The 15,068-nt window shown below is 36.5% G+C and overlaps 1 protein-coding gene across 1 annotated transcript in view; it reads right to left on the minus strand.

Moving 5' to 3' along the window:
* Positions 1 to 830: 830 nt before the first annotated feature.
* PRDM5 (PR/SET domain 5) overlaps positions 831 to 15,068 on the minus strand; it is a 77,774-nt gene continuing 63,536 nt past the window's right edge. The window contains exons 15-16 of the mRNA XM_035889642.1: positions 6,328 to 6,432; positions 831 to 995 (exon numbers count right to left, since the gene is read on the minus strand). Of these exons, the coding sequence (XP_035745535.1) occupies positions 831 to 995; positions 6,328 to 6,432 (270 nt within the window). The remainder of the gene's footprint in view (positions 996 to 6,327; positions 6,433 to 15,068) is intronic.

Here is a 15,068-nt window from a genome sequence, read left to right on the forward strand (position 1 = left end):
TACCAGGAAATCAAATACATCTTAACTAGGCAACTGTAGCTGCTCAAGCCACTCTCTTAAGATGTCTTTCCATTTGCCTTGCCAGTCACAATGATGAGTATGAATATAGTGCTTAAACTAAATTGCTCAAAGTTTTCACTTCAGTCTTGTCAGAAGAAATACATCCTGCTCAATGCTCATACAGAAATACTTAACGTGACAGATTTCCACAGTTTCTGTAACCATACATTTTGGCATCTCAAGAACCAATTCAAGTTAATGAGTTTCATCTAGTAATGAGAAAGCTGTAAATAAAATCAGACAAAATCATGTTACAACAAAATGCAGAAATAAAATCTGAATAAAATATGCCTGGATGCAATCAGCAGTCAATTAGAACAACAAATTCTGTGTGGTTTCAAATGAAATAATTTTAATGGAGTCTTGAAGCTTAGATACAGAAATACAGTTGTAGACAGCCAAGGGTTCAGTTCCAAATGTCCAGGATTTCCAGATAATGCTACTAATATCTAAGTTTCTAAGGCTGTAACTGAGGTGGTGAAGTTTGCATAAAGCTTTTTTTTTTTTTTTTTTTAAATGAGAATAAAAATTTCCCACAGTTCTTTTACCTTCACCTTTTTATTTTCAAGCTATGTTTTACCTCAGGTGAATGTCTTTCTTTGGTTTTTATCCTACTAGTACATAAAAAAAAGTGGGAAAAATAACATATGAACACATTACAGTTGCTTCTCCTCACTATCCTTACTAGTCAGGTGAGAAGTCTGGAGTTTGTACATGTACAAATGGAGCGCTTTGGAACGCGAGATCCACTCTTCTCATACACGCCATAATTAACTGTCAGTTTCACCATGGACATTTTCCATGTGCACTTTGAGGTAGTCATTTCTTGTAAACTTCTTGTGGCAAAGCTGGCATTCCGCCATCGGTCGATTGGGGTTGTGAGTCAGCTTGTGTCGGATCAGCATTTTCTTCAGGCTGAAGGACAGATCACAGACCTACGGCAGTGAAGACAAGATAAAAGAAGTCTTAAAACTTCAAGCATGCATAATGCTCCTTATGCTACATCACTGAGGCCACAGCCACACATACCTGCAATACTTAATAAATGAGCTGGTCTTTGGAAGCATAACTCCTTCAGAGAGCACCTTAAAGATTATTACTCTGTCTGGTATTTTTCAATGTCGTATATTAACAGTGGTACCACAGACACAGCGGAGGTGGGGAGAAAAGACCTAATCTTCAAAATATCAACACAATGAGGTTACATTGCATTGTGGGTTTCGTTTTAAACCTATTATTCTATCTGGAATGCAGCAAAAATTGTGGTAAAACATCACAAGCCTCTGTCAATTTGACATTAAATGATATATTTCCTTCCTGACTCCAGAATGGCATCTGTGCGTTCCTAAAAAAATCAGTTCAAATTGCTCTGCTACAAGGAGGGAGGAGTGAGAAAAAAGAGGCTCTGAAGACTACAAGAAATGTTAATAATTATTATACGGGAAACCTCATTGTTCCAGTCTTCCTCTGCCTGGCCAAGAAAACAGAAGATATCTGGCAAACGAAGGTGCAGTTCCTTTGCTATATTAGCTCGTATGCTGCTTCCCTTCCTCTGCTGTACTCCAAGCTGTCCAGTACATTCTGCCATTTGAATAAACGGATAGAGAGATGAGGGAACTCTGCCATGCTAAACCCATCACTTCTTATAAAAATTCCTGTAGTGAAGTCAAAACGAAACATTAAAAACAAGTTCAGCCACGAGAAGTTAGAATGAAGTTAAGAATCTGCAGGCAAGTTATCAAGTCAAATAAAAACGTGCAGTTATATTGTCACATTCACCTTCCATCCAGGTACATATTGTATGTGTGACTTTCCCAAGAGAAAAGAAAAATACATATATGTGTATATATATATATATATATATATATATAAAAAGCATGCTCCTGATCTGAGAAATGAAATAGGCAAGAGTCATATAATTAAATAAGAATGAACATCCATAGGCTTGCAATCTTACAATTCCAGGTTCATTCCAGACAAAAATGTCTTCAATGCAGAGGAAATTCTGTGAACCCAGCACAATCCCTCTTAAGGAAAATAAAGTTTTAAATTCATATTGGTATCAAACTAGTAATGAAAATGCTGAATGATTACTGACTCCTTCAAAACCAGAGCTGGTCGAAGGCAAATAGAACTGACTATCCACCTATATAATCTTGACCTGCAGTATATGTATTTTATGCCAATTAAAGCAAAAATCATACAATGACCATAAAAAGAGCAACTGCCAGAGGCAAGTTTTGTACCCAAGATAATTTTTCCCCAGACAAGAACACTGTATGTGCTGTTGCAATGGAACATTTTTGAATTTATGACATGACGTAATACCGAAGACTTTTATATAGCAACTGTAACTCTCCAACTTTTTTCCCTAAATGTATAATTACCTCTTTCAGACCCAAGCAACAGTCACCCTTTTGTTATGCAACAGTGAACGTCACTTATGGCATCCACTGGTCAGGTCTTAACACTGCTTTTGCCAAGTACTATTTTCTATTCCTCTTCCACAGAACACACAAAGCGAACCCATAACATTCACCTAATCATAACCATCATGCTTGCTCACAAGTCTCAACACATTAAAAGTATCACACACTTGTAAACACAACATGTTTCTTGGAAGCCAATCAAGGATATGCACACATACAAGATACATATGTGTTCTGTGTATCTTACAAAGACTCTTCATTTTTAAAGTAAACAGCTTATAACACAGTCTTAAAGTACTTGGGGTTTTTTTTCATTTATAACAGTCATGTAACAACTAGCATAATGTGTCCGGCTGTTCCTTCAAGGCTCTAGCATGTTCTACTACCTAACTCCTTCAAAAGAACATGGAATGCACAGGATGATTACTTAAAGATATGATACACCTTGTGCTGTGCTTAAGCATAAAAGTTATTGGGGTTTTTTTAAGAGTTTGCTTCATATTTCAAATTTATAAGCAAGACTGACATTTTTTAGATTTACAGCCATGCTTGCTAATGTGCACTTGAACTCTAATCAATCTCTTCAAAATGATCAAAGTTTTGATCAAGTAGGGAGGATGGAAAAGACTGACATTTGAAAGTATGCACAGGGTCAGCTAGAGGCAGACTGGAGGGAAATACTGTACTGGAAAGAAACCAGGACAGGCAGTACCTGACCTTGCTGCCCCCAAAGAATAATCTGTTGTCTCTGAGGCAAATGAAGTTCAATTGGCCTTCCAGTAAAAAACAGGCTGCTCTTCAGAGGACAGAAATCTAATACTAGGGAAAAAAACCACATTTTTTATTTCCATATTTCAGTTATTTTCACTATCCTATAGGATAAAAATTGGAATTTTCACCTTTAAATGGGAATATTCATTCCACTGCTATCAGTGGGATGAGACAGCTTTGAGTTATTAAGTTCTGAAAATCTTTTGCTGACTGGTAAGACACATTAGTACACTATAGCACCTTCATCAAACAGGGTACAAGGATTACTTTTACATGTAGCACAATCCCATATTGTGATGTCTGTTCCATATGCCTGAGAGAGAGGAGAATGAGCGAGGAAGAGAAGAAATGGCTTTTATTTCTGATTCTGGAAGAAAATTCTATTTAAAGCAAAAATGCAGTCTAAAAAAAAATTTGTATAATAGTTTATATTGGGTGGGGAGATGTGTATTATCAAGTAAAGCTTATTCTTGAGTCCATAAAATACACTTTTTTTTTAATAGCCAAAAGTTTTCTTTCTTCAGTTCTTTGGCACTGAAGGTAATTCCTGTTTGTAAATGCTACTTGTACTAAGGAACAAAGAAAATTCTGACAGCAAATGTTAATATGTTATTTAGTACTGCTTCTAATGCTGGGTAGGAAACAAGACCAAAACACTCAGTCATCTTAAAACTTTTGTCTTTCAGTGTGGCTTCATATATGATTACATTTATGAATATGCTGATAATTGAAAAAATAGCCTCGTTTTCACCTTTAAAAGATTCTTAGTAGGTTTGGGCATTGGACTCATGGACTTTTCCAAATACTTTAATGAGAAAGGGCATGCCAATAGTATGCCTTCACCCCTTAAAACACGCAGTGGAAGCAGGGGAAAAAAAAATCCAGAAAATAGCAAAGTGTTGGAAAGAGAAACAACTTCAGAGAAGTTGACTAAGAAGGAACATGGCATGTGTACAGAAAGCAATAAGTGGAATAGCTATTAACCCTTTCTGCTAATGAAAAAGCTAAAAGACAGTTATTGAAATTCCATTGCAGTAACCTGACACACTCTCCCGTCCCCAAAATCTCTTTCCACAGTTAAGAATTTGTGGAAGTTCTTTCCATAAATTACCACTCAAGTCATTATAACAAAAATAATGAGAACATCTACAGCTATCTTTAGCAGGATAAAAAACTTTAGGTGAGAATATTTGAGTGTAAAAAGCAGTCTTTAGTATTGGGGAGCCAACAATAAATGTCTCCCATAGGTACATTTTTCTGTAACTGTCCACTACTGGTTTTCCTGTAACTTCTGCTGAAACATCTGGTAACACGCAATGTGCGAGACAGGTCTGGAGGAATGGTCTGCTCTGGGTGACATTTACTATGTCCTCAGCATCTGCAGAAGTGGTGTCTAGATGAAATAAGGAGTAAATATCGAAAACAAAACTTTCAACGCTCTCCAAGTGTGCATTAAGCAGAAGACCTGGGCAACTGAAAAGTGTATGAATGAGTAATAGAGGCAACTGCTATTTATGTCCAAACCCTGAAAAGTCAGCAATCTCTGCAACGTGCCACTGGCAAAAGACTAGTGCTGAAGAATAACTTTGGTGAAACAAGGCAATAACTTAAAGTATAAAAAAGTTTCCAGTACATGAAGGTACATAAAAATGTTCAGAGAAGGACTAGGATCAGACAGATTACAGCTGTTTCTAGAAATACCATGATTTAGGAAAATACAGTTCTATCAAATTAATGAGGAAAACTGAAGGAATAGTTGAAACAGGAAAATGTCTTTTTATACAGCTCCTACTTTCAATTAAAGAAAGAAAAAAGAATAAAATATAACCACCACTCCAAATTGGTCTGAAAAAAGCACACTGAATCCAAGACCAGCAAATCCTGGATCCACAGTGTGGGAAAAATCGCATTTACACTGCACGATAGCCAACATCTGATAAACAGTATAGCAATCTGAAAGCTGACAAAGTTATTGACAATTATTTGGAGTTAGAGAAATCCTCAGGGTACCGTCTAGAGCCAGGCTGAAATTATCCCAAAAGAATACAGCAAATCTCCTGACTTGTAGACATCAGCAAAATATTGTAGCTGAAACTTTTCACTAAATCAATACATTTTATTCTCAATGAAATGTAACCAGATCAATTAACAGACCCTTGTGACTTTCATGACAAGTGGTTATTCTAATTTTGCATCTAATTTTAGAAATTTGTGAACAAATCTACAACTGTTCAGACTGAGCCATCTAGGATATAACTGAAAGCTGGTGGTTCCCTTGTGATACTAGCTCTTAATGAACTAGTCGCAAAACAAAGCGCCTATACTAATTCTATACCATATTCTGATGCCCTTCTCTAAATCCTCGAGTAACAACTTAAATTCTGGCACTTGGTAATTCTGAAAGACATTCTTTTCCAACAGTATCTGGACATTCAACCTCCCCACCTACCTTCCAAAAGCTGTGAGATACGTTGTATACAGGATGGGGTATGCTGAATGAAATCTGCTTGAACTGTACTATGATAGGCTGCATTTCAGTGCTGCGAGCATACACAGCATCCATGATTTCTTCATCGAACAATATAAAAAACACCCCACAACTATGAGCAGATGTTGAAAATATCAGACCAGATTTCACTAAACAGAAATGGGGAATTCTGAATTCGTATTTGTGTCGTTCAACGATATCAGAAGCATTCAGATTCCATGTTAACAAATTAAATGTCTTTTCCTGTAGAAGGTAATCTCCAACTATTAAACTGTCATACAATTTATACAGGAACCCAACCAGCATGAGTTTGTAATTTGCACCATTCAAATTGCATTAATAATGGTGAAAATAACTCTTAAGGGATCCAAAACCATAAAATAAAAAAGTGTGCAACACTCCGGGCAACTGAAGAGGGTACAGAAAGTTCCCTGAATGGTCTTTCATTAGTTTGACAATCAAAGACCATATGAAGTATAACTTCATGCCACAGCCAATAGGTGCAAGGCCGTAGTCTCACTGCAATTAGGTCCTGCTGCTGCACTGAAGTCAAGAAGACAAAGGGATAGATCAACTCACATCACACTGAAACGGCTTCTCTCCGGTGTGGGTTCTCATGTGCTCATCTAGGCCTCGCTTTTGACTGAAAGCCTTGTTACACTCTGAACATTGGTACGGCTTTTCCTGTATGAAATGACAACAGTGAGTGAAAGTGAGTGAAAGTGAGTCAACACAGAGCCCAAGTCATTAAAGGAGTGGAATTCCATGCTGGATGGTGCAAGTTTTATATTCTCTCTAAGGGATTACAGTCAGTGAAAACAACAGAAAACGACTTTCAAATGATTAAGTGAAAGCTGGGAAAGCTGTGGCCTGACAGTTTCCACTTCAACACCCACTTATGAATTAATTATCTGTTGCAGTCTTTCAAACCCAGCCATTTTGGGAGTCTGTTTTTTGTAATGCGAAAGGTACAGAAACATAAAATTCCAACGTACCTTCCTTTATCCTCTACAAAAGCTTAAAGCATAAAGACAAGTAAGATGCCTATAAAAACCTCAGGTTTGTTAGCACATTTCCAAGCAGGGGAAGAGGTGGAGGGAGGAAGTAGGGGTACAAGGAAAGCTTGTGGTAGAGAAAAAACTTATTTTGAAAAGTGGTGACAGAAGGTTAATCACATATTCATCGCAGAATCTCAAAAGAAGTGCAGATGGCAACCAAGCCATCTGTATTTTTATTAGAACTATTGGTTAGCAGCTACTGTAACATATGATGTTATAAAAGTTGCAAGCTCGCTGACATCAAATAAATAATCAGAGATATGTATGGAAAACAACTTGTATAAAAGATTTTCTTCTTTGAAGTTCTTAATATAGAAACTTTTATATAAGGTGCAATTCCTCCTTTATTCCACTAAAATTACAAAATAACTGTATGGAAAACAACATTGAAATGAATTAATTAAAAGTTAGTATTACAGTACTGCACATTGCCTCACTAAAATTTTGATGGTCTAGAGGCACCTTTATTTTGAATCAAACAATTGTAGTCATTTCACTCTCATTCTACTTTTTTTCTGTGGTCCCTAATTCAGTATTGCTTAAGGAACAAAGTAAACATTTTTTATTAAATTAAATTGAAAACAAAGACTGAAAATCAATAGGCAATAAAAATGCTAAGTCCATGGATTAACAAATAATAGGCACTAATCTTAATGGTCTTTTGAGAAATAATGTGGGATCCAAGGATAAGTGAGAAGGAACTTAGCTTAGGTGTTGAAGATACAAAGTGAAGAAACACTCTGGTTATTGAATTTCTGTTCTGAGTACACAGGGGACAACCAGATCTTCACATATCGCTGAATCCTGCCAGGTACTCAGCATAAACCGTACAAATAATACAATGGACTATAAATCAGTGTTGTTCTAGGTTAAGTCCCAAGCTCTCTCTTTAGGGCAGCCTTTTGCAGGTACAGAGATCTCAGCAGGGGCGAAAACCGGGTTTTTCATTTTGCTCTAGTTGCAATGGGCTAGCCTCCCATCAGGCTTCCGAGAAATGGCAGTGTCAGACAGAAACACCTCGAGTTCTAGAGGCAGAAATCCTTTAGCCTCACCAAAACCAGGTCATATGCTGTATACATAGGGAAAAGCATTTCTCCAGACATTTCAATTTCAGATATGCGTAAATCATGAGATACATAAAGTACATCTCAGTATGATGCAAGACAAATCTTTCTACTGACAGAGTACATGGTGCCCAGCTGCATATAATCCAACCGGCTTAAAGGAAAGCGACTAATGAGCTTTTCTGTGCAAGATTCTCCTTACACGTTTATCATCTTTGTGCTTTTTCATCATTATCTTGATTTTGTAATTTCTATGATTCTTCAGTAGAGAATAAAACATAAAAAATCACCAAAAAAAAAAATCTGAGCTGGTCTTAAAAAAAAAAAAAAAAAAAACATCATCTAAACCAAAAACTTCATATCATAGGGAATTTTACTAGACTGAAGACTGCGTGGAGCAGGTCTGTAACTTTTAAGGAAATGTACGAATAAGCCATACGAAAAGCAGGTTTCTGCAACACCCCCTTAATTGGTTTTGCATTGTGGTTAACATAAACCACATTTTCTGCGAGTTCTCTGAAAACAGCCTTTCTCTGTGTTGGTTGTTCCACAGAAAGTGCAAAGTAAAGCGTATGATGTGTACATCGTAACCACCTATGAAAACATTCATTATTGCAAACTGTACCAGGTGTACTTGCTCCCTTTTTATCATCTTTTCTTCAGGTATCTGAAGAGTTAACTGGATTGTGATTATCTCATTCATTTCAGAGTTAAATGGACTTCAGGATTCCATTTTGGAAAAAGAGCCATTATAAACGCTGGGAAGCTGAAGTCACAAACGTGGGCTGTAGAATCTTCCCCAAGGGTTATATTTGGCTAGTAGTATTATTCCCAATGGCAAAAAAGGGTATATCTGACCATCCCCTTGGCATTTGTCTTCAAATTCACATATGTACTGCATGAAACACACCCAAAGCTGTCTTTGATCTAATTTTAGATTCCTTACATCTGTATATTCCAGAGACTTCAGCAGACACAATTCTGATTCACACCAGCCCCCTCCTCCACTAAGCTAAGCTGCCCTTCACTCACATTTGTGTCCATTTCAGTAAAATCACTAGTGCTGTCCAGAGTAAAACTTGGCCCTAAGTTTCTCTCCAGAGAAAAAGACTTTTCTGTCTGTTTCAAAGACGACATTATTCTCAGAGACTGATTTCTTCACAACACTCTGTCTTTTCCTTTTCTCTCTCCCCCTTCTTCCCCTCATATCAAGTTTCCATTGCACAATACTTGGAGAAGGCAATATTTGTAACATGGAAAAGATGATGTTGGCTTGGCATGACCACCACTGCTCTAAACGTGAACAGAAAAAAAAAAAAAAAAAAAAGATAAAAACTACAGCAGTAAGTCTGAAAAAGTTAATGCCACCACGGAAGGACAACAGGGACCAACGATTAGATGAGCAGAGAGTTGGACAAATTTAAAACATCAAGGAAAGGGAAAAACCTGCTAACTGTCAACAAAACCGGAGGTCATTGGGAAGATCATTATAAGCCTGACTTCAGAGGAGTCAGCAACTGCTAGTACTATAAATCTACCCTCTGTTCAAAAAGCATCTGCCAGACCATGACTATGGTGGCAGGAAAGCCAAAGGATTACATGTGTTTTCTTTTATTGATGATATGAGGAAGGGAGCAGGGGAGAGTGAAAGAGACAGGATGTAGCTGATACTGCAGTGATTTAATATTACATTTTTAAGTATACCAGGTATAAATAGAAATATGTAGATCAGGACTTACAACCTTCCTGCCTCTAAATAAAGGAAAGCCAAGGAGATCCCAAATGGGACTTGGTATCCTGGAAGGTGCTTCACTGTAAGACTGGTACGCTAACGTAAAAGCTCCCGTCTCTGATGATTTTCACTTCACTACATTAAAACTGAACGGAATTCAACATTTTAACGACCATGACAAATAAGCCAGTGCCTGCAATGCACAGCTCATCTGTCTGAGGATAGCTGAGTCATAAATGGATTGCATTCTATGCAAATTGTGCTTTGCATTTGAAAGACATCAGAATACAACAAATTCTCAAGGCCATTTGACACCACCTAGAACAGATTGATAGAACATGCATACAGAGTATCCTGCAACCATGGCAGATGGAACTACTTAAATGCAGAATATTTGAACTGCTAACTGCTGCTGTAGTCAACTGTATCTCCCTTAAGAAATATAAATACATTATGTATATTAGCTTAGCACTAGTGCATGTGGTTGTTCCTGTAAGCCTGGTAAAATCGATTACACAGGTAAAACATGAATGACTTTGGTAGGAGTGTCTCCAAATAACTTTTTTAATCTGAATTTAGAACTATTGCATGAGCTCAACAACAACAAGAAAAACATAATCTAGATACTACTATACCCAAATAAATCATAGCTAAAAATTCAAATAAATAAGAGTTAAGAACAGTTCTAGTAACTCTTTCCAAGGTGGCAGGAGCAAGTTAAAACTGGGCTGAACCCACACTTAGGGTTTATTCTTTACTTTTTTTGTTAAATTAATTTACTACAGTGATTGCAGATTTATACTACTCAGGAAGTAAACTTACTGACTACAGAAATATTACTCAATAATCCTTTTTAACACTCAGGTTTTAATTGACATACAGAGCATAATTAAAATCCCAATCCTATCTAGGATCTAATCTCTCATGCTCATTTTTATATATCGTACTGAATTCAGCAGATTTACTTCTGATTTACTTCAGAATTTCACATATTGCACATTTCTGCTTGTAGATCATGTTCACATATCTAAGCACACATTAGAATTACTAGCATCTCGGGGTAAGACATACTGACCAAGTTTCACACGACTATTAACTTGCTGGATCTGCATCTTCTATATGCCAAAAACTGTACATTCAGCAAAGTTCAGAGAAACAAGGAAAAGCACATCAGATCTTACATTACTTGTAAACATTTACACATAATCTTACATAACATGTAAACATTTACACTCGTGACATGAGTGTGAAAACTGCAGTCTCATTTTTGAAATTAGTTTCAATTATTGTTAATTATTAATGTTGATGTGTCCCTCAAACCACACTCAGGAGCCCTTCAGCCAGCTGTATACAGCACATATCAAAGACGGTGACCAGAACAGGTATCATCCTGTCAAAAACCCCACCTGCATGTGAACTGAAGGTTCAGGGCTACAACAGCCTTAAAAACACGATCTCAGGGGCCTGGAAAAGAGTCCAACCAGAGGCAGCCTAACACAGGGTTCATGATGCATACCCATAAGCAACCCACCATCTACCTTGCAGCCTCACTAACAGCAAGCTTCTACCAAAAGTTAAGCAGAACAGCAATGAGCACTAACAGAATTGGACAGGTCTTCCTGCTTAGTCTAGAAACCCCCCACAGATAGTGTCAGACCATGCTGAGGGCCAGGCCAAGCGAGTCGTTCTTTACAAGAAAACCTGTTAGAGAGCAGCTGTGGTAACAAACCTTTGAGCCTCAGCAAATTCCAGTGTCCACGCACAGGTTTTTTCTACGTTTAAGAAGAGTGATTGGTAGTTTCACTATCAATTATTGGTAACATGCAATGTATTGCTCAATTCTTTTTAAAAGACCAGCTTTCATCTTAATTGACGGGCTGGGAATTGAGGTATAGTGCAGTAAGAAAGACAGTAAAGTGCCTACTGAAACAAGGGTGTCTTATGTAGCTGATGTTTATTTACATTTCAGCCCTAAAAAAAAAAAAAAAAAAAAAAAAAGACTTAAGCTGATTACTGCCAGTAAGAACCATCAGTGATACTTTCTGCTAGGTCATCACCACAAGCTACACATCCTCCATTGGGAAGAGAAGCTAAGTCACTTAAGATGACAGATAGTGCGAGTTAATGGAGTCTAGTTTTGTATTTAAGTGTGAAAAATGTGGAAGAACTAACAAGATGCTCTCTTCGTAACTGGAAAGGTTTTAGAAGTTATAGCAAGTGGCTTACCCACAGACAGAGGCCTAATTAAACTATCAGACTTGCATTAAATTACCAAAGTAATGTTGACACAGGAAGACAAAGGCTGGTGAGAATTTACAACTCTACAGAAGTAGTAAGGATTTAATTTTATAATGATTAAAATTCAATAAACAATTGCTTTATAAGTACACATTTCCTCACTGGAGAAGTAAAATCCTTTAAAAAAAATTTCCAGTAACTAGAGCAGGCACAGAAACTTCCCTGCTGAAACAATTGTGAAAGGATTTTGGCAAATTTAAACAAAAAAGCCACTTTTATTAGAAGTGACTGATGTTTTTGTTAGAAAAGTTCTCCATTAATTCAGTTGTGAGTTGAAAAAAAAAATAAATCTGAAATTCCTGCAATAAAATTTGTAATGAAAATAAGAACATGCATATTCACTGAAATGCCTGCCAGAAGAAAAAAAGGCATATTTCTTTAAAAGCTCTAGTATATGCAATTAGTTGGACTTTACTACACCATTAACTTCCCATTTTCCACAGTAGTTCTGCCTATTTCCTACCTACAATCTGTAAAGCTTTTGTTTGTTTGTTTTAAACTGCTGAAGTAATTTCTACCCCTAAGATTTAGTGAAGGAGGGTTTATTTCATCAGCCATGAGGAAAATTCACTGGAAGTTGATCTGCTCTTGCAAAAAGGACAGTATCAATATAAAAAAAACCAAAAAAAACCCCCATCAAACAACCTTTTCACTCTACAAGAAAAGTTGATAATCAGTCAACATTACATAAAAAAGTGTGAAAATATAGGTGCAGTGGGATTCGAACCTTCTATATTCTGTATACAAACACAGATTCCACAGCCAAGGAAACCACAGCACTGGCAAAGTCATCATCCTCAGACAGATGTTTGGGAACTCACTCATGTCTCACCAATAGGGAAATATAGAGAAAAATCTAACATTGAAAAAAATTCAAAATTCAATCAACACCTCATATTATTTCATTAAACACTGTCATGTGCATAGAAGACTATATTTAGTACCCAATGTAAACTTTTTTTTTGGCAATAGCACAATATGCTGTTTCTAGAACGCATGACCTTTTTTAAAACTTTCTTAAGCCCAAGTATTTCCTGGCAAATACAGAACAAGTGAAATTATGTCACAATTTTCAATATTGTTCTTGCTTTTTTTAAAAAATGTTTTATTTTAATATTCTTCTAGATTAAAAAAAAGAATAAAGGGGTTTATGTGAAGTTCCCAATGAGTGCCTTAACTCAGGACCTGGATGAGGACAGTTTTCTTTTTGTACTGTCCCAGCAGCAAGCTGAAACACTGACTTGAAGAGAAAACCTTGACATGAGACTGCCTAGCCTATCATGACTTACACCTATTCCCATGAAATTCATAAATAGAACTCAAAATTAACTCAAAGTTGGCTAACTCCCACACATACCAAGTTGGGGCTCAAGTCCTTAGCTCCTAAGGATATCTTTACACTGAAGTCACTTACATGACAATAGCCCATGCAGACATATTCATAAAAGCTTACGACTAATACTCTCAGCCACCATTAACAAATTAACTGTGCGATTAAGGAGTTCAAGAGTTGACTTCTAAATGTATCCGACACTCAGGCCACTAGATCACACCAATCCTTGCAATTTTGAGGCTACACTACTAACAGTATCCAAGATGCCCAGCTTCAAATGAACAAGAAAGAATAGGAGACAAAGCTTCCTAAACAGCATTGTGAGTGCTGATAACTTCCAGAAGTCTGTAGTCCAGAAACTACATAACATCAACTGCAAGCTATTCTTCCTAAACAGCATTGTGAGTGCTGATAACTTAAGTGTCCAGAAACTACATAACATCAACTGCAAGCTATTGACTGGTTCCATGCAACATGTGTGTGTATATGCATATATATATAAAAATATACACACTGGCCAAGCATTTCAAGTGTGGACAAGTAAAGTTAGTTGCAGAGTTACAAAAATATGCTTATCATGTAATTTGATCTATTTCTTACAGTATAATCTCTGAACACTAGGTGCTTTTTTAAATACACTTGAAGATTAATGCATTTTTAAATAGTAGGTGCTTATACATAAAACAAAGAGATGTACCTACTAATACATTGTAATTTCTCTAATTTTTAAATATTAGCTCAGAAACATACAATTTGAGCATTACAACCAGCAGACTTCCAACCACCAGAAATCAGATTTTTTATATAAGCTATAAAAGTTAAATGTATCTGTTATACCATCAAAGTATAAATATGAAATAGTCAAACCAAGTGATGAAAAAGAATTTGCAAATAGCTTCTACTCTTTCTGGTTTCCACCACTGCCATGTATTTAGCTGAAACAAACGATAATAAAACTACCATTTTCAGAAGTAATGAAAACATCAATTTGACTTGACAATAACTCTGAGCACCTATCAATGATCATATTTCCAAACATTAACAATTACATTACAGTAACATACGACAATTTCTCTACATGTTTAAGCTCAAACTATGTGATATTATGTCAGGCACTGAATAAATCCTTAGGAAAGAGCTGAAGTTTACTGTACTGTGAAGGTTGGAAGTATGCATATATTGCCTCAAAGCTGATACAGCCTGTAAATTCGTTTCACCAAGAACTTCAAATGAGTTCCTCATTTATGTTTTCTTATGCTGTTATGTTTCTTCTTCTTAAGGAAAAAAAAACCCAAAACCATAATCTAAATGCATCTCCTTTCACAGAAACAAATCAGAACTCAGGTGACATTTTAATATTAGGTGGTTGGTATTTTCTTCTCCTTACATCGTCAGAAGGGGTTTTGGCTTACCTTCTCTGTTTACTCCAGAGTTTGAGCTGACACCTGTGGCCACCCAGGTTGTACTCAGTTTAGCAGCTGCCAGACCTTAATCAACTTTCTACAATGATTTTTCCAGCAGCCTTCCCTGATGCACAGGATCAGGTTTGGCATTTAATCCCACTGGTAAAATATATCTAGATTTAATCTCTACAATGACATTTTCCTCGTTGAATGTCATATTATTACTTTTAAGCTACTTCACAATTTTGCTGGCCAAAAGACGAGACACTTTTTTCAAAATACTTACAAGAATAGCCTTTGAGGAAGGGTGCTATGATTATGTTTACTTCCACATTGCTAGGCTTAGCTGATACAAAAATACCTTCTGGACTTATACACCTTGTTATTTATTCTTTAAATAATTATTTTGCATGCAAGAATAAATTTCAAAAT

The sequence above is a fragment of the Egretta garzetta genome, unplaced genomic scaffold (assembly GCF_000687185.1).
Source record: "Egretta garzetta isolate BGI_Z169 unplaced genomic scaffold, ASM68718v1 scaffold342, whole genome shotgun sequence".
NCBI classification, from domain to species: domain Eukaryota; kingdom Metazoa; phylum Chordata; class Aves; order Pelecaniformes; family Ardeidae; genus Egretta; species Egretta garzetta.